The following is a 19,651-nucleotide window of genomic DNA, read 5'->3' as shown; positions in this document are numbered from 1 at the left end:
AAATGAATATTATCAGTAAGGGTAACTAAAGAGTAAAAAGAGAAACAAAAAGAAAGATATGGCATATAAAAACCAAAGGATAAAATGGTTGAAGTACTGCCTTTACAATATTAACATTGAATGTTAATGGGTTAAACTCCCAAATCAAAAGATACAGAAAGGCATAATATCTATAAAAAATATGATCCAACTATATGCAGTATAGAAGAGACTCACCTTAGACCAAAGCACAAATAGGTTGAAAATGAAAGGCTGAAAAAAAGATATTCCATGCAAACAGTAACCAAGAAAGAACTGGTGTAGCTATAGAAATATCAGAAAAAAATAGACTTTTAATGCAAAACTGTTATAAGAGTCAAAGAAGGACACAATATATTTAAAAGGGGGGTAATCCATCAAAAAGAAATAACAATCAGAAATATGTATGCACCTAATCAGAGTGCCCCAAAATACATGAGGCAAACACTGGCAAAACAAAAGGAGAAACAGACAATGCTAAAATAATAGAGACAGAAATACACCATACTCTGATCAACAGAGAGAACCTCTAGACAGAGGATCAACAAGGAAATGGAGAACTTGTACAATATATAAGTGAACTAGACTTAATATACATATACAGAACATTGTACCCCAAAACAGCAGGATATACATTCTTCTCAAGTGATCATGGATAGAAAACATGTTGGGTCACAAAACAGGTCTAAATAAATTTAAAAAGACTGAAATTATATAAAGCACTTTCACTGACCATAATGCTGGAAATCAGTAACAGGCAGAGAACTGGAAAATTCACAAAAATATGATAAGTAAACAACACACACTTAAATAGTAAGTGAATCAAAGAAGAAATTGCAAGTGAAACCAGTGAATATCTTGAGATGAAAGAAAATGAGAACACAACATTTGAAAACTTATGGCATGCAGTGAAGGCAGTTCTGGGAGGGAAAGTTATAGTCTTAAGCACATACATTAAAAAACAAGAAAGAGCTAAAATCAAAGACCTAACTGCACACCTGGAGGAATTAGAAAGAGAAGAGCAAACTAATCTCAAAACCAGCAGAAGAAAAGAAATAATACATATTACAGCAGAAAGAAATTAAATTGAGAATTAAAAAAAAAAACAATAGTGAGATTAACAAAACCAAAACTTGGTTCTTTGAGAAGATCAATAAAATTGACAACCCTTACGTAATAGTTAGGTTTATGTGTCAACTTAGCCAGGTAATGGTGCCCAGTTGTCTGGTCAAACAAGCACTTGCCTGTTACTAGGAAGACATTTCATGACTGAATAATAAACCAGAAAACTGGTTTATTACATCATCATTCAATTCATTGTATCTGTAGCTGATTACATCTACCATCAACTAAGGAGTGTCTTCCTCAATGAAAGAATCCAATCAGTTGAAGACTTAAGAGAGAAAAGAAAACTCACTTTTTCTTCAGCTAGCCAGCCTTTCCTGGGGAGTTCTTCAAAAACCTTCATCTGAGTTGCCAGCTTAGGACCTGCCCTATGGAATTTGGACTCACACATCCTGCCCTACAGAACTGGGACTCATGCATCCCCACAGTTGTGTGAGACAGATTTATAAAATTTCATGTTTACAGATACCTCCTGTTGGTTCTATTTCCCTAGAGAACCCTGACTCTAAAGCATATTACCTGGACTGACAAAGGAAAAAAGGGAGAAGATGCAAATATATAAAATCTGAAATGAGAGGGGACATCATTATTGACACCACAGACATAATTGAGGGAATACTATGAACAACTGTATGCCAACAAATTAGACAACTTAGATGAAATGGAAAAATTCCTAGAAACATATGAACAACCTACACTGACTCTAGAAAAATACAAGACATCAACAGACCAATAATAAGAAAAGAGATTGAATCAGTCATAAAAACCTCCCAATAAAGAAAGCCCATGACAAGATGGCCTCACAGGTTAATTCTACTAATCATTCCAATAAGAATAAATACCAATACTGCTCAAACTCTTCCAAAAAATCGAAGAGGAGGGAACACTTGTTCTATGAGACCTATATCACCCTAACACCAAACCACAATAAAGATAATACAAGAAAAGAGTACTAAAGACCAATTTATCTAATAAATACAGTTGCAAAATTCCTCAACAAAATACTTGCAAATTGAATCCAACAGCATATTAAAAGAATCATACACCATGATCAAGTGGGTTTCATCCTAGGTATGCAACGGTGGTTCAACACAAGAAAATCAATTAATGTAATACACCACATTAACAAATCAAAGGGGAAACACCACATGATAATCTCTGTTGATGCCAAAAAAAAGGAATTTGACAAAATCCAGCATCCGTTCTTGATAAAAACATGTCAAAAAATAGGAATAGAAGGAAACTTCCTCAAAATGATAAAGGGCATATATGGAAAACCCACAGCTAACTTCATACTCAATGGTGAAAGACTGAAAGCTTTTCCACTATGACCTGGAAAAAGATAAGGATGCCCACTGTCACAACTGCTACTTAACATTGTGCTAGAACTTCTAGCTAGAGTAGTTTGGAAAGAAAAAGAAATAAAAGGCATCCAAATTGGAAAGGAAGAAATTAAATTTTCACTCTTTGCAGATGACATAATGCTATACAGAGAAAGTCCTAAAATCTACACTAGAACTAATAAGAATTCAGCAAAGTGGTGGAATACAAGATCAACAGGCAAAACATCAGTAGTTTTTCTATACACTAGTTAGTAGCAATCTGAGGAGGAAATCAAGAAAAAAATTCCTTTTACAAGAGCAACTAAAGGAATCAAACATCAATGATAAATTTAACCAAGTATGTACACAGAAAACTATAAAACATTGCTAAAAGACATCAAAGAAGAGCTAAATAAGTGGAAGGATATTCCATGTTCATGGATTGGAAGACTAAATATCACTAAGATGTCAATTCTACCCAAATTGATCTACAGATTCAATGCAATCCCAATCAAAATTTCAAAAGCCGACTTTGCAGAAATGAAAAAGCCAATTATCAAATTTATTTGGAAGAGTAAGGGGCCCTGAATAGCCAAAATCTTCTTGAGAAAGAAAAACAAAATTGGAAGACTTGCAGTTCCTGATAGTAAAGCATATTACAAAGCTACAGTGTTCAAAACATCGTGGTACTGGCACAAATATATATACACACACACACACACACATACACATACACACACACACACCAATGGAATTGAATTGAGTGTTCATTTATGGCCAATTGATATCTGACAAGGTGGACAAGTCCACTCAACTGGAAAAGCATACTTTCTTCAAAAAATGTTGCTGGGAGAACTGGATATCCATTTGCAAAAGAATGAAAGAGGACCCATTTCTCACAACATATACAAAAATTAACTCAAAATGGATCAAAGACCTAAATATTTGAACCAGGACTATAAAACTAGAAGAAATTGTAGGGAAGCATCTACAAGATCTTGGGGTAGGCAAGACTTCACATCCAAAGCTTAAGAAACAAAAGAAAAAATAGATAAATGGGACTGCCTCAAAATTAAGAACTTTTGCACATCACAGGACTTTGTCAGGAAAGTGAAGACAACCTACTCAAAGGGAGAAAATATTTGGAAACCACACATCCAATAAGGGTTTGATATCCAGAACACATAAAGAAATCCTACAACTCAACTATAAAAAGACAAAGAATCCAGTTAAAAATGGGCAAAAGACTTGAGCAAACATTTTTCCAAAGAGGAAATACAGATGGCTAAGAAGCACATGAAAAGATTCTCAACGTCACTAGCCATTAGGCAAGTGCAAATCAAAACCACCATGAGATATCATTTCATACCTACTAGAATGGCCACTATTTAAAAAAAAAAAAACAAAAAACAAAAAACAGAAAACTTTAAGTGTTGGATAGAATGTGCAGTAATAGGAACACTCATTCATTGCTGGTGGGGATGTATAAAATGGTGCGGCCACTGTGGAAGAGTCTGGTGGTTCCTCAGGAAGCTAAGTACAGAATTGGCATATGATCCAGCAATCCTGCTAAGTATATACCCAGAAGAACTGAAAGCAGGGACACAAACAGACATTTGCACACTAGTGCTGTTGTATCAAATTAAGAGAATTTATAATCAAGTGAAGTGGCCATTCCTTCATCCCCCTTCTGCTGAGGCCAGCATGCCAGGAACAGCAGTGGGTTGAAGGCTTAGTGTCTCTACATTCCAGACACTGACCAATACCTAACATGGTCTCAAGTTGCCACTGAACTAAATGGAAAAAAGCATGCAACAAGGGAAAGGGGCAAACAGGATAGACAGACTCAGGAAGGCAAATGAAACAAACTCCTCATTTTCTCCCAAAATAATAGAAAAAGATGACCCAGAAGGAAGAAAGCAGATGTTGAATTACAGAGGCATACTTTCATCTGCTTAAAAGAATCATAATGTCACTAACATGGGCAAAGTTTGTGCAGAGTCTTCAAAGATCAACTCTTTCAATATAACAGAATGATAAGGAATTTCTTAGGATTCAATTTTTATTAATATTTATTCAAAGTATAGAAATAAATATGAATAGTGCTATTTTCATCAATACCTTCTCTCATTCAAAACATAGGTCAGTTATAAGAATTATATTGTTTTTTAAGAAATAAATGCCTACTGTACAGATGAAAGATTTTTCTGAAACTGAGACCTGAGAGAAATGTCTTTATAAAGAAGAAATATAAAGAGCACCATAAAATAAAAACATAACAGCAAGTCACTTCCAGTGGTCCCTTATAGTGTACCTCCAAGGCAAGCATAGCATATTATGCTAATGTTTTAACCATAAAGAGCATTATTCTCAAATAATTTATTTGTATCATTTAATATCCTTCAACAGAACAGAAGTCAACAAACTGGACCTAATTCTCCATAAGTCCTGAAACAAAACTTCATTATAGCTTTAGATACATAAGAATATATTCCAAATACAGTCATTATTTTTGTATTCTTATAAGAAAACAAAATCATATTCTTCTTACCAAAACCACACTGAAGGGATCCACTATTTCCCTCACCTGTGATTCTTTCACGTTTTCAACAGTAAAGTTGAACCAGACTCGGAAGCGTGGATTACAAGTATCCGGCCTAATGAACAGATCATACTCAAACTCAGAGACCTGGTCTACCCGGCCAAGGTTACCTGGTAATAAAAATTAAGAGAATTGAGTTGTAATAGAAGTTCATGCAGTGTGATTATATATAAAGTTAAATAATATTAGCTCTAACACTGATATTTATTATCATTCACTACTCGAATGTTCAGCATTCACAAATATCCAACTTCTAAATTGACTTTGGTTGTCCAGGTGGTCCAACAGAAGGCCTTCCATCATAGACATGGCTTGCCTAAGATTGAGATAAGCAGGTTTTCCTTTTGCTTTCAAACAAAAATTGAGCAAAGTAGAACAGGTAAGCACACATATCAAATAGCAAAGTAAAAGAAATAACCTAAAGGCAGCCAAGATGGAGTGAATTAAAAACTGAGTATGCCTAATTATTATTCTTGTTATTCTTGTGTGTGTGCTAATGAAGGTGTCAGGGATTGATTTGGGTGATGAATGTACAACTGTGTAATGGTACTGTGAACAATCGAAAGTACAATTTGTTTTGTATGACTGCGTGGTATATGAATATATCTCAATAAAATGAAGATTAAAAAAAAAAAAAAAAAAAAGACATAATGCTGAGCAAAATAAGCCAGGCACAAAAAGAGAGATATTGTATGTTACCACTAATGTGAATTCTGTGAAAAATGTACAATGTTTTATACTGCAGAATGTAGGGGACCTAGAGATACCAATGAGTGGAGGGGGAATGATAATCTAATAAGAACAGATAAACTATGGAGGGTAATCTCAATGTTATGGGAATGCTCAGGAATGATTATGGTTTGTAAACTTTCTTGGATATAGTAAGATCATGTTGGAAGCAATAGAGTTATTTTAGGTTTTTTTTTTCTCTTATTCCTTTGTTTTCTTAGGGGTTGTTAATTTTCTTGGGGTATGGTAGGAACATGTTGGAAGCAATGTAGTTATTTTAGATTATTTTGTTTTTCTTACTCCTCTGTTTGGACATGGTTTATTAATTTTCTTGGGGTATGGTAGGAACATATTGGAAGCAAAGTAGTTATTTTAGGTTATTTGTTTTCCTTAATCCATTGCTTTGTTTGAAATGTTGTGGGGTTTTTTTGGTTGTTGTTTGCCTGTTTGTTTTTAATTTTTTGATAAACAAAGTTAAAAAATTGAAAAAAAATCAGTAGAAAAATGGGAGTAAAAACTAAATGACAAATAGGGTGGGATGGGGGGATGGTTTGGGTATTCTCTTTTCACTTTTATTTGTTATTCTTATTCTGATTCTTTCTGATATAAGGAAAATGTTCAGAAATAGATTGTGGTGATGAATGCATAACTATATGATCACACTGTGAACAGTTGATTGTATACCATGGATGACTGTATGGTTTGTGAATATATTTCAATAAAACTGAATTAAAAATAAATAAATAAATAAATAAATAAATAAATAAATAAATAAATAAATAAAGGCAAAAAAAAAAAAAAAAAAAAACTGAGTATGCAGTTTAAGTCCTTTTTTGCCACCTACTATGATAAGACTTTGGGAGAAGGGAACCAACATTTATTGAGGACATAATATGTGTCAGTCACTGTTCTAGGCATTTTATAAAAATTATATTATTTAAATCTAACAGCAACCCTCTGAAGGTTATCAAAGGGTCAACATTTAGTAAATGACCATCAGAGAATATGTCTGCCTGGCTGTAACATAGGTTACATAGAGTCTCCTTTGAATTCTCTCCAAGTTCTCCCACTCCAGCCAAGAAGTCAAGTTGTAAACAGAGGAATATTTCTTCTATTTAAAAAGTGGAGAGATCTAATACTTGCAGAGCACACACTGTGTGCCAGGAACTGAACTAGGGGCTTTATGTATATTGTAGTATCTTTTCTGTCAAAAGAAACATGAATGCCATAAGTTGGGGGATAAACTTCACAAACAATTCAGGTTTTTAGGGCTTGAGGTATCTGGGGCAAATCAAAAAAGGCCCTCCAAAGAGAAATTCAAGTTATAGCTTGCACCAACGACCATCTCTTTTGTTCTTGGAGGCCACATTTATACATTTAGTCATACTGCTCCAACAAGTTTAGCAATAACATGTAAGGCTGCCAACTGTGAAAGAAGCCCAGAGTAAGAAGGCTTTCAGCTAGTCCAAGCTGTAGTGTAAGCAGTTCTGCCTGACTCTTAGGCAGATCCTCTTGGGCTAGAAGTATCTTTGGAAGATTGGGATGCTGTGTGGAGTGTGTGGCAAGCCCCAGTAAACCAAGAAAAGAATCTCAATTCAAAACAGTTGGGAAAATGAGGACAACAATCCTGTATGCATTTTGTATTAAACTTTATGGTATACAAACTACCTCTGATGTGTTTGATCTTGCTTAATTCTCACCACAGTGTTAGGCAATTTTTACTTTGCCTGTTATACTTCCAAACAACTATTAAGACATATCAAATAACATATAGAGTAAGGCTTTAACCAAAACTTGTAAGTAGTTCCTTTATAAGACTGATAATGGTAAATTCACAACCATGAAACTTTCCATTTTCTCCAACAGAACTAAAAAATTATTTTAAAAAATTGGATAAACTCAGGCATCACTTCTATTTTCTGTCTTTCCTATCTCTGACTGATTTCTCTGACTAATTAGCAGTGAGTTGCCAAAATTGTTAAAAGTAGAATGGGACAAAAATAAAAAGCAAAAAGTGATGAATTCCCAAACCAGATAATCAATAGTTAAGGAAGAGTCAAGATGACTATAGACAGCAACATATGTACTGTACTTAAAGAACACAGCAATATCCTTATTTTTCAATATATGTATACTTAAATGGAGATAAATGGGGGTGCACTTAATTGTTCTGGTTCTGGAAGAAGGAATAAAGCTGGCTTCTCAGGCCAAATTTCAGTGATAGCAGATAAAAGCAATCTATGGCTAATTTACATGGTTTTGGGGATTTATTTTAGTACTTTGGATAACTGCCTGATCAATCTTAGAATGAGGCAGCCAAAGAATGTTATAGCTGAAAGCAATCTTAGAGATTATATAATTAAATATTATCATTTTTCACATGAGGATCTGAGAGGGTAAATTACTTATATATTGCCACACAGTAATCAAATGAGCTAGAATTCAGGTCTGCGAATTCCCAGGCTAGTACCCTGTCTATTATAGAGTAGTTTGTGCTCAGAAAAACATCTGATATGTCAATAGAACTAGTATAAGAAGTAATTTAAAATGTTGGTACATATAAGGTTAAAGATTAACTCTGGGTTTCTTTTGGAGAAAGACATTCCAGAACCCATTTTCAATAAGGATATTGCTGAGCTCTTTTCACAACAACCCTTATGAGGTAGGTAAATTACTATTCTCATTTTACATAAGAGATAAACAAGGCACAGAGACATTAAATAACCTAGTGAACATTACATAACTAGTAAGAGTCAGAGCTGGGATTTAAATTCAAACAGTATGGCTCTAATAACTAGACTATACAGATTCTCTACCTAACAGAGCTGGTAGTAAGAATAAAAGATATACTATACATTGAAAAGCACTTTAAATGTTATAACTCTTAATAAAATTACTACCCTTAAAACAACAAAGGCAAAAATGGCACTATTTTGACCACTTACAGTTTATGGCCTAAAAATTAAATATTAATGCATTCACCAACATTGAAAGGAAAGTTTTGTTTCTTTTTCCTAATTCTGGTACAGTATAAATAGGGTTTGATAAATAACAACCCATCTTAAAATTGCTGCTGTATATAGTATCTAATAACAATGCACCAGTTCTATTAATTTACAGTTTCAAAATGATTTGACATCCTTATATTATTAAATCCTCACCATAACCCCATGATGAGAGTACTCAGTTACAGAAATGTTTAGTCCTTGCTTAAGTTCATGCCTTAAAGCACCAGAGTAAGACCTTGAAATAGTCTTCTGATGCTATTGGATTGTTTTTTGGAATATACTATAGCTACAGCCAATTCATTTATTCAGCCATGCAATCAGTTATTCATTCAAAAAGAACTATGCTAGATGTTGTAAAATGGAAAAGACAGTAAATCAAACAGATATGGTCACTGATCTCATTAAGCTTACAGTCTCAAAGAATAATAAACTCCCTACCCTGTCTTTGGTCTTTTGCTGACTTCTTCACCAACTCCATGAGGAGCAGCTTTGTGTGTTTGTTTGTGTGTAAAGGAAAAAAAGAGTTCTTCATATTATGTGAAATATTTTTTAAAAGTCCCAATTTTTATGACCTTTGAAACATCTTTTTTGAAAATAAGCTGGAAATGTCTCTATATTGTCTGGTTCCCTTCCATTTATATGAAAGAAAAGGAAAGAAACCAAACAGTAATCTGCTGGTCTCCCCTTCTCTTTCAGGTTTTGCTGATTGCAGATTCTTGCTTCCATGGCTTTCTTTCTTTGTCTGAATTGCGTTCACTTATAATGGACTCCAGTAATAGGATTGAGACACATCCTGATTGAGGTGGATCACACCTTAACTAAAATAGTCCCAACAAAAGGTCCTACTTACAATGGGTTCACATCAACAGGAATGGATTAACTTTAAGTACATGTTTTTCTGAGGTACATAGAATCCAAAACCATCACGATACCCATGAAATCATCACCACAATCAAGATAACAAACTTATCCATCACCTGCAAAAAGTTTCTCCAATATCTTTGTGATCCATCCCTCCCTCCACTCCCATATCCAGATAACTATTGATTTCTGCTATCAGTAAAAAAATTGCATTTTGTAGAATAAATGGAATCGTAAATTATATACTCTTTTGCATGACTTTTTTTCATTCAATGTAATGACTGGAGATTGTCCCATGTTTTTGCAGGTATCAGGAATTAATTTCTTTTATTGCTGAGTAGTATTCCATTATATGGATATACCACATCATCTTTATCCATTCACCTGTTGATAGGTATTTAGATTGTTTCTAGTTTTCAGCTATTACAAATAAATCTTATATGAATATTCAAGTACAAGTCTTTGTGTGCATATATTACTTTCATACAAGTCCTTGTGTAGACATATAATTTTCATTTTTCTTGGATGAATGTAGGAGTGGAACAACAGGGTCTTATTTTGTGTGTGTTTACACTTATATAGAACCTTCGAACTGTTTTCCAAAGAGGTCGTAACTTGAAACATTGTCACAAGAAGTGTATGAGAATTCCAGCCATTCTACACTCTCTTCAATAATTGGCATCAATAATCATTATTTTACATTTTTGTTTTAGACATTCTAACGGGATGTCTTAGGGTTGAATTATACATGTTAATAAACAAAAGAACTTGTAATACTCTTCTGAGCAAAGAACAAATATTAAATGACATATATTAGTATATATATATACAGAAATAATATAGTGGTCCACGTATTTTAAAATTTAACAATGTTTTCATACCAAATGATACTTCTCCAGCTTGTTTTTATTTAAATTCAACATTCTATTTTTATTATATACCTGCATTGATACATTTAGCACTTTGTAGTTCATTCATTTTGATTTCACATAGAATATTCCATTTTATTAAGATAAAACTATTTATCCAATTTTGTGGATGTTTCTGGTGATGCTTATAGTTTTTCTCAACTACAAACAAAACGACAATGTATATTCTTGTATATGTATACTGATGCACATGTGCCAAGGTTACTCCGGATCAGAAATCATCCAGTAGGGCACAAAAACTCTAGAGAACCATGAACACTTTCCAAAGGATAGTGCAAATGTATTCTTTTAAGAATATCAATTTCAAAAATATTAAACTTCTGTATGTACTCTTTCTTAAGACCAATCTACCCAGAATCGTGTTTGTGGATTAGATGTTTGCTGGTTCCTCTTTCCAACCTCCATTTTACCAATTATTTTATTTCTCAAAGAAAGAAAATGGTTTCCTTATTGATGTATAAAATGCTTAGAGAAGCCAAAAAGGGGTCAACTTGCAATACAGCTGTCAGATAATATTCCTGTAAACCTAAAAGAAGAAATGAGGAATGTGGACCCAATTTTGGATGTTCTAAATTTAGATACGATATCACATGGAGTGGCAGGGCAAGATGGAAGGTAGGGCAAGATGGCAACATAGGGAGTTGTGGACTTCAATTAGTTCCCTAAAGCAGCTAGTAAACAGCCAGGAAGAACTAGTAAATTGTCTGGAACAACTGATTGGGGGCATCTGTGATTAGGCACACATTGTACACCATTCTGAATAGGTGAAAGGGATGAGATCAGAACATAGAACTGTATGTAAAGCCCCCCAAATGGCAAAGGCTGGTGCTCCCCCACCCCCACTGGCATGGCAGGCTAATTAGGAAGACTTGCCTGTGGGAAAAAGAAGCAGTCTCTTGAGCAAGGGAAGAGAGCTCAACCAAGCTCCAATCATGGTTTTAATTAACAAATTTGAGAACCTGAATAGCAACTATGAGCACCGATAAATGCAGAGCAAGAAGGAAAGGAACCCTGAGGACTCTCTCAGCAGAGAAGAGGTGGGGATGATGGGAAAAAATAAAATAAAATAAAATAAATGAAAAACAGAGGCTTTTGGAGTGGTCTGAACTCAGAATACTGGAAAAGGGCTGTGCTCCAAGAAAAGGGGCACATAGAGAGCCGAGTACCAACTCTGGCTCTTGAACGGCAAAACTAGGGTCTGGGAATGGCTCTGAAAAGGGGATTTTTTTTTTTTTTATGTCTCATTTTAAAACAGTTCTAAGTAACTCATTAGGGAAAGCCTCAGGCATTTTCAATTGTCAGCCCTGACCCAGGCAATGGTAGAGTTAAGATAGGTCTCAGGGACAAACTAAAGAGTCAAATGAAACAGATAATACCCTAAAGAACATATCTTCCCCAAGAAAAGGGAGAGCAGGGCCAAGCTCATGAGGTGTTCCTCCATCAGAGAGACCCCAGGGACTTGAAACAAAAAACAGAAACAGCTAAAGCTTGGATTCTGACACACCCTCAGTATAACTACATCCCTGGCAGGGACAGGGACTGTTGAGAATTAAAGGTACTGAACTGTTTTACACTGGTACGGAGCTGCAAGCTGACAAGATCCATCTGCTGGGCAGAATAGGAAAAGCACAGAATCTAGAGGCCTCACAGGAAAGTCTGATAACCTTCTGGGTATCATCCTCAGGGAAATCTGATACTGATTACACTCTCCACCTGAAATCTGGGCCTGACTGGTCTGGGAAACTCAGTTTGGAGTCAAACATATACGGATGGACACTCCAAAAAAAAAAAAAAAAAAAAAAAAGATTCCATACGACAGAGCAAGAACCAGAATAACAAGTTGAACTGAACGCCAAAGAATGGATAGAGAACAAAGCCAACCAATAAGAAAAACCTAGGAAAAAGAGTGAAAACAACCTCTAGAATAAACTAACCAAGGAAACCAGATACCTAGACACCAAGAAAAAATTATGAATCACAATATGAAATACAAAGATATGGCCCAAAGGACCATCAAACACTTCAAATGAGATAAAGGAATGGAAACAACTAATTAAAGATGTTCAAACAAACACGCTAAATCAATTCAAAATTCAAATCAATGATTTTGGGGAAGATACGGCCAAAGTGATGAAGGATATAAAGACATTTGGCAAACATAAGGAAGAACATAAAAGTTTGGAAAAACAGATGGCAGAACTTATGGGAATGAAAGGCACAATAGAAGAGATGAAAAACAAAATGGAGATACAACAGTAGATTTGAAGATGCAGAAGAAGGCATTGGTGAATTACAAGATAGACCATCTGAAATCGTACACACAAAAGAACAGATAGGGAAAAGAATGGAAAAATATGAGCAGGGTCTCAGGGAACCGAACAACAACATGAAGTACATGAATATACATGTTATGGGGGCCCCAGAAGGAGAAGAGAAGGGACAAAGAGCAGAATGAATAATGGAGTAAATAATCACTGAAAATTTCCCATCTTTTATGAAAGACCTAAAATTGCAGATCTTATGATCTTATGAAAGACATAAAAGTGCAGCACATGCCAAACAGAATAGCTCCAAATAGGCCTACTCCCAAATGCTCACTAATCAAATTGTCAAATGTCAAAGACAAAGAGAGAATTCTGAAAGCAGCAAGAGAAAAGCAATCCATCACATACAAGGGAAGCATGATAACACTATGTGCAGATTTCTCAGCAGAAACCATGGAAGCAAGAAGGCAGTTGCATAATATATTTAAGATACGGAAAGAGAAAAACTGCCAACCAAGAATTCTATATCTGGCAAAACTGTCCTTTGAAAATGAGGAAGAATTTAAATATTTTCAGACAAACAAACACTGAGAGAGTTTGTACACAAAAGACCCACTCTAAAAGAAATACTAAAGGGAACACTATAGACAAATAGGAAAAGACAGGAGAGAGAGGTTTAGAGAAGAGTATAGAAATGAAGACTATCAGTAAGGGTAAAAAGAAAGAGAGAAAAAATAAAATAAGATAGGACATATAATATCCAAAGGGCTAAATAGTAGATAGCAGCACAGTATTGTAAGTACACGTAACAATGTTGACTGTGAGTAAGGTTGGAAGAGGAAGGCAAGGGGCATGTATGACACCAGAAGGAAGGATAAAAACTAAGGATTTGGACTGTATAATTTAGTGAAATCTAGAGTGAACAGCAGGGTGATTAAACATACAAACTTAAGAATGTTTTTACATGACGGAGAACAAATCAATGTCAACAGTGCATGGTGTTAAAAATGGGATGGTATATGGAAAAATGAAATCAATGTAAATTAGAGTACATAGTTAACAGTAACATTATAATATATACATTCAATGAAATGTAACAAAGGCAATATACAAAAGATAAATGTCAGTAAAATATAAGGGAGGTGTGATGGTTAGGTTCATGCATCAACTTGGTCAGGTGATGGTACCCAGGTGTCTGGTCAAGCAAGCCCTGGCCTAACCATTACTGCAAGGACACTGGTGGCTGCTTAATAAACCAGAAGGCTGGTTTATTAAATAATCAGTCAATTGGCTGCAGCTGTGACTGATTACATCAACGAAGGGCATGTCTTCCACAATGAGAGAATGCAATCAGCTGGATTTAATCCAATCAGTTGAAGACTTTTAAGCAAGACAGATAGAGGACTTTCACTTCTTCTTCAGCTAACCAGTGAAGCATTTCCTGAGAAGTTCATCAAAGTTGCCAGTTTGCTGCCTGAGGAGTTCATCAAACATCTTCATTGGAGTTCCCAGTTTGCTGCCTACCCTACGGAATTTGGACTTTTGCATACCCACAGTTGCGTGAAGCACTTCTATTAATCTTATATTTATAGATATCTCTTGTTGATTCTGTTTCCCTAGAGAATGCTAACTAATACAGGAGGGGTAGGGGATTCTTGGTGATACTGTTGTTTCTCCTTTTTACTTTATTTTTTCTTTATTTTTATTCTTTTACTTTTCATTCCTTTTTTCATCTTCCTCTTTCTTTGCAGAAGAAATGGAAATGTCTTCATATAGATGGTAGTGGTGATGCATACCTCTGTGTTTATACCAGGAACCATTGATAGTTACATAGGATGGATTGTATGGTGTGTGAATAAAAGTGTTTAAAAAATAAATAGAAAGATACAAGTGATGGAGAAAATGTGAAGAGAGGGATGTACCTACTACCTGTTCATAGGGAAGTAGAACTGAGCAGCTCATCAGGAGGCAATGTGGTGGTAACACAGGAGTCACGTATAGGGTTGCCATATGATCCTGCAACCCTGTTATTAGGTATATACTTGGAAGAACCAAGAGCAGGGACATGAATGGACATTTGCACACTGGTATTTATGGACAGCAATATTCATGACTTCCAATGGATGGAGTTGGTCTACGGGTACACTGATAGTTGAATGGAAGAGTGAACTATGGTGTATGCATACAGTGGAATATTGACTGGCTACAAGAAGGAATGAAGCTGTGAGGGATGCAACTAGATGAATGAACCTTGAGGACAGTATGTTGAGTGAAATAAGACAGAAACAAAAAGATTAATATTATAATGCCTCACTAATATGGGCTAAATATAACATGGAAACTCTTAGAACTGAATTTGAGAGCATAGGTATCAGGCAAGGCTTATTGTAAAGGTTCCTAGAATGTAAGCTCTTACAGCAGTGACATCTATTCCTGAGTTGTTACGGTTACTTCTAAATTCAGGGAAGCTGGGCTCTTTGTGTATAATCTGGTCATTCACTGGAACTTTGGGTATGTGTGTGACACCTGAGACTCAGAGCTAGAGTTCTGCAGCTATGACAGTCAGTATCACCCCATACAGCAACAGTTAAAAAAGCTGAAAAAGTTATCAGACTTCAATTAGAGATATGAATGAAGCTGATCTGGTTAGTATTAAGGCAATTCAGACTAAAGGGTAAAGGATGATATTAATGGAGTTTTAAAACTTCCAATTTTCTGTGAGACAAAAGGAAGAGATTTTATTTGGTGTAAAATTTATATTTTCTGTACACACTATCAAATTTAACTTGTCAGTCTATATGAACATCACAATTACATGGACTTTGAATAGGGAGTGAAATATTGTTGGTTTGCACAGGTTACTGTGATGCCCTGATACTCCCAGAGTAATTTGGGCAGAAAATAAAAACTATTTTCACAGCCTCCTTGAGGGACTGGGGAAAAATGTGGAAATATTAAACTTCCCCACCTGGGGAATTCCTCATATTCTTGCAAGCATTGGGGACTACCAAATTAACAAGACAAACCCTTGACCTTGGGGATTTCCCTTATGAAATGTCCTGCAAAGGAGAAACTAAGCCTACTTTTAATTATGCCTAAGAGTCACCCCCAGAGAAACTCTTATTGCTCAGTTGTGGCCTCTCTCTCTAAGCCAATTCTACAGGTAAATGAACTGCCCTCCCCCGTATGTGGGACATGACTCCCAGGAATGTAAATCTCCTTGGCAATGTGGGACATGATCCCAGTGATGAACCTGACACTTGCATCACTAGATTGAGAAACCATTCTTGGACCAAAAGGGAGAAGAGAAATGAAACAAAATATAGTTTCAGTGGCTGAGAGATTTCAAACAGGGTCAAGAGGTCATTCTGGAGGGTATTCTTATGCATTATATAGATATCCCTTTGTTTAGAGCATATTGGAACAACCAGAAAGAAAAACTTCAAACTGTTGGAATGCAATCCAGTAGCCTTGATTCTTGAAGATGACTGTGTATCACCCTTAAGGTGTGACTTTGTAATTGCAAAAGTTTGCAAGTGATCCTCCCTTTATTCAGTGTATGGACAGATGAGTAAGGAAACAGAGACAAAAATAAATAAATAATGGGGGGATAGGGGGTATGGGATGTTTTGGGTGTTCTTTTTAATCTTTATTCTTATTTTTTTTTTTTAGTATTTAAATGTTCAAAAATTGATTGTGGTAATGAATGCACAACTATATGATGATACTGTGAACCACCGATTGTACATTTTGTATGATTATCTGATATGTGAATATCTCTCAATAAAATTGCATTAAAAAAAGAAAAGATAAAAACATGTAGTATGGGGTAGCTGGAATTATGACAATTCTTGTTTAGTGACTTGCTTCTCTTATCTACCAACTATTAACAAAGAATTTATCATTCTTAACGAAGAATAACAGAAGAGGAAATCAAAAAAGGCATTGATAAGAATGATTGATAGCAGAAATACCTTTCATTTTCCAGGTGACAGACTCATGGCAAGGTTTCAGATCCTATCTATCTATCTATCTATCTATCTATCTATCTATCTACCTATCGATCTATCAATCTATCTACCTATCTTAGAATATTCACATTCTTAAACGGCATGCTAGAAATACCAAACTCCTCAGAAGTGTACTCTGCATTATCACAATTCTCAGTTCGGAGAATGAACTTACTGAATTCTTTCTTTCACTCATACCCTATCCTTCATGATTTTAAAGAGCAGAAAATAAAAAGAAATCAATGTTATATCTTCAAATAAAATGCACTGGAGATGAGTTAAAGAATTTTATTTTCTTAATATATTCAAACTGATCAGAGAAACATTTTTTACTTATCACAAAAGATTATTAAGACCATAAATTCACTGAGGACAAGCTTCCTGACTACTGCTTTTTTCACCTATTTCAACACCCTTTTATTCATTCTTCTCATGTTCTTATTCAATTTACATAATTCAGTGGAAATATGCTATAGATTCTATGACAAATAATACTCTTAACAATTACTAAAGCTCCTTTTTAAACTCCAAACTTAGAGGGGCTCAAAACCTTTTTATTAATTATTAATATCCACAGTATATTTTCTCATTTTATGAGTGATATTCATGCAAAGATAGAAAAATCAAATTCCACCAATTGATTAAGAGATAATTTTTAATAAAATTTTTATCTTATGTTTAATAACCATGAAAATTTGGAATGTGTCAGTGACATCATCAACATGGCAATGTAAGATGTCTGCTGGAAAAGAGTCCCCTGAGAAGTAACTAATAAAAGGACAATCCCACATGCTTAGAACTCTGGAGGATGATAAGACTGAAAAAGGACTCCACAAATAATCAAAGAAAAAGAAAAATAAACTCCAAGATAAGGTAGGAGATTTCCATCCAAGATGCCAGTCCAAACTCCTGCTCCTCACTCAGTCCCATGCAGCTTAGGAGCTGCACATATGCAGAGTGTCCCAGGTCCCGAATGCTGCAGATGGAAACTAAATAGACACTGAAAGCAGTGAGTTAGAACCCCAGGCATACCCAGGCACAGTGACCAAGTCAGCAGAGACCTCAAGATGAAGCACAAATAGCTGAGGAGTTCCATGTACAAAAGGGACCCTGGGGGGGGGGGTGGTGAAGATAGAGAGACCACAACAGAACTTTTAGCAAGAGGTACACACACACAATCCAGTCTCTGTTCGGGGGTCCACCTAAATACAAAATGGATTTTCTGGACTGACCTACCTCTATGGATTGAACCAATCTGGCTCCACAGGGTGGGATACCATAAGGAGGAAGAAATCAGAGGCAGAAAAGCCTCCCAAAACAAAGGGGGAGAAGGGAAACTGAGCTGTTGTAGGATAAGATGACAAAGAACCAAAATATGTAGGGAAAAGTGGTCACTGACTGAGGGGGAGAATTAAAACAAATATTAAGGTATGTGGAGAAAATTCTGCATGCGTGCACACACACACATGACAGATCAGGATTCTCTGAGACAGAAGAGAGGAATGGAAGATTTCTCCTGGAGGTAAAACAACTCCACAAAAAGTGCAATCTTCAAAAGTGTACTGCATATCCAGGGCAAGAGTCACATGAATAAGAGCTGAGAATATCTGAACACCTAAAGATGAGATACTCTGAAGGTACAGAATAAGTTTGTCCAAGCATAAAAGAAGAGCCTTAACACAAAGCCAACCAACAATAAATCCCTAGATAAGAGGGAGCAACTGACCTTCAGAGTTAACTCATCAAAATAATCAGATGCCCAGATATCAGCAAAAGTTTACAAGCCATACTAAGATACAGGAAGATATTGTTCCTTCCAGGAGTGAATTAAAACATTATAGGAGATAAAGAATTTGGAACCATGAATCAAAGAAGTTCAAACAAATGTCCTAAATCAACTAAAGAAGATAAAGGAAAATGTAGATATAGAGCTTAAGGATATTAAGACGACAATGTGTGATCATAAAGAAGAATATGAAAGTTTAAAAAGAAACATAACAGAATTTATGGGAATGAAAGGTAACATAATGGAGATTTAAAATACACTAGAGGCATACAAGAGCAGATGTGAAAAGGCAAAAGAAAGAATCAGTGAACTAGAAGACAGGACAATCGATATCATGCAGTCAGAAGAACAGATAGAGAAGAGAGTACAAAAGATAAGTAGAGTCTCAGGGATTTGAGTGACAGCATAAAGCAACAATACACATTATGGATGTCCCAGAAGGAGAAAAGAAGGGAAAAGGGACAGAAAGAATATTTGTGGAAAGAATGGCTGAAATTTTCCAACTCTAATGAAAGATATAAATATGCAAGTCCAAAAAGTGCAATGCATACAAAATATATTAAATGCTAATAGACATACTCCAAGACACATACTAATCAGGAAGTCAAATGCCAAACATAAAGAGAGAATTCAGAAAGCAGCAAGAGAAAAGTGATCTATCACATACAAGGGATCGTCAATAGGACTAACTGCTGATTTCTCATCAGAAAACATGAAGGTTAGAAGGCAATGGTGCAATATAAAGTACTGAAAGAGAAAAACTACCAGCTAAAAATTCTTTATCTGGAAAAACCTTCCTTCCAAAATGAAGGAGATTTAAAATGTTCACAGATAACAGAAACTGAGAGAGTGTGTCGAAAAAAGACCTTCCCTACAAGTACTATGAAGGGAGTTCTGTGGGTTGAAAGGAAAAGACAGCAGAGAGAGGCTTTGAGTAGTATGAAGAAATAAAGAACTTCAGTAAAAGTAACTAAAGGGGAAGTGCAAAACACAATAG

At 35.3% G+C, this 19,651-nt stretch overlaps 1 protein-coding gene across 3 annotated transcripts in view; it reads right to left on the bottom strand.

Annotated features, from left to right (window-relative positions):
• Window positions 1-19,651, bottom strand: part of AGBL4 (ATP/GTP binding protein like 4) — a 1,783,169-nt gene that overhangs the window by 1,332,673 nt on the left and 430,845 nt on the right. For 2 of the 3 annotated variants that reach the window (XM_037827269.1, XM_037827268.1), the window contains exon 3: window positions 5,017-5,177. In XM_037827269.1, coding sequence (XP_037683197.1) covers window positions 5,017-5,177 — 161 coding nt within the window. The remainder of the gene's footprint in view (window positions 1-5,016; window positions 5,178-19,651) is intronic. The other variant, XM_037827270.1, reaches the window with a different exon arrangement.

Source organism: Choloepus didactylus, chromosome 2 (genome assembly GCF_015220235.1).
Source record: "Choloepus didactylus isolate mChoDid1 chromosome 2, mChoDid1.pri, whole genome shotgun sequence".
Classification (NCBI taxonomy): domain Eukaryota; kingdom Metazoa; phylum Chordata; class Mammalia; order Pilosa; family Megalonychidae; genus Choloepus; species Choloepus didactylus.
The sequence above is the reverse complement of the archived record's forward strand: the minus strand, read 5'-3'. Positions and strand labels throughout refer to the sequence as shown.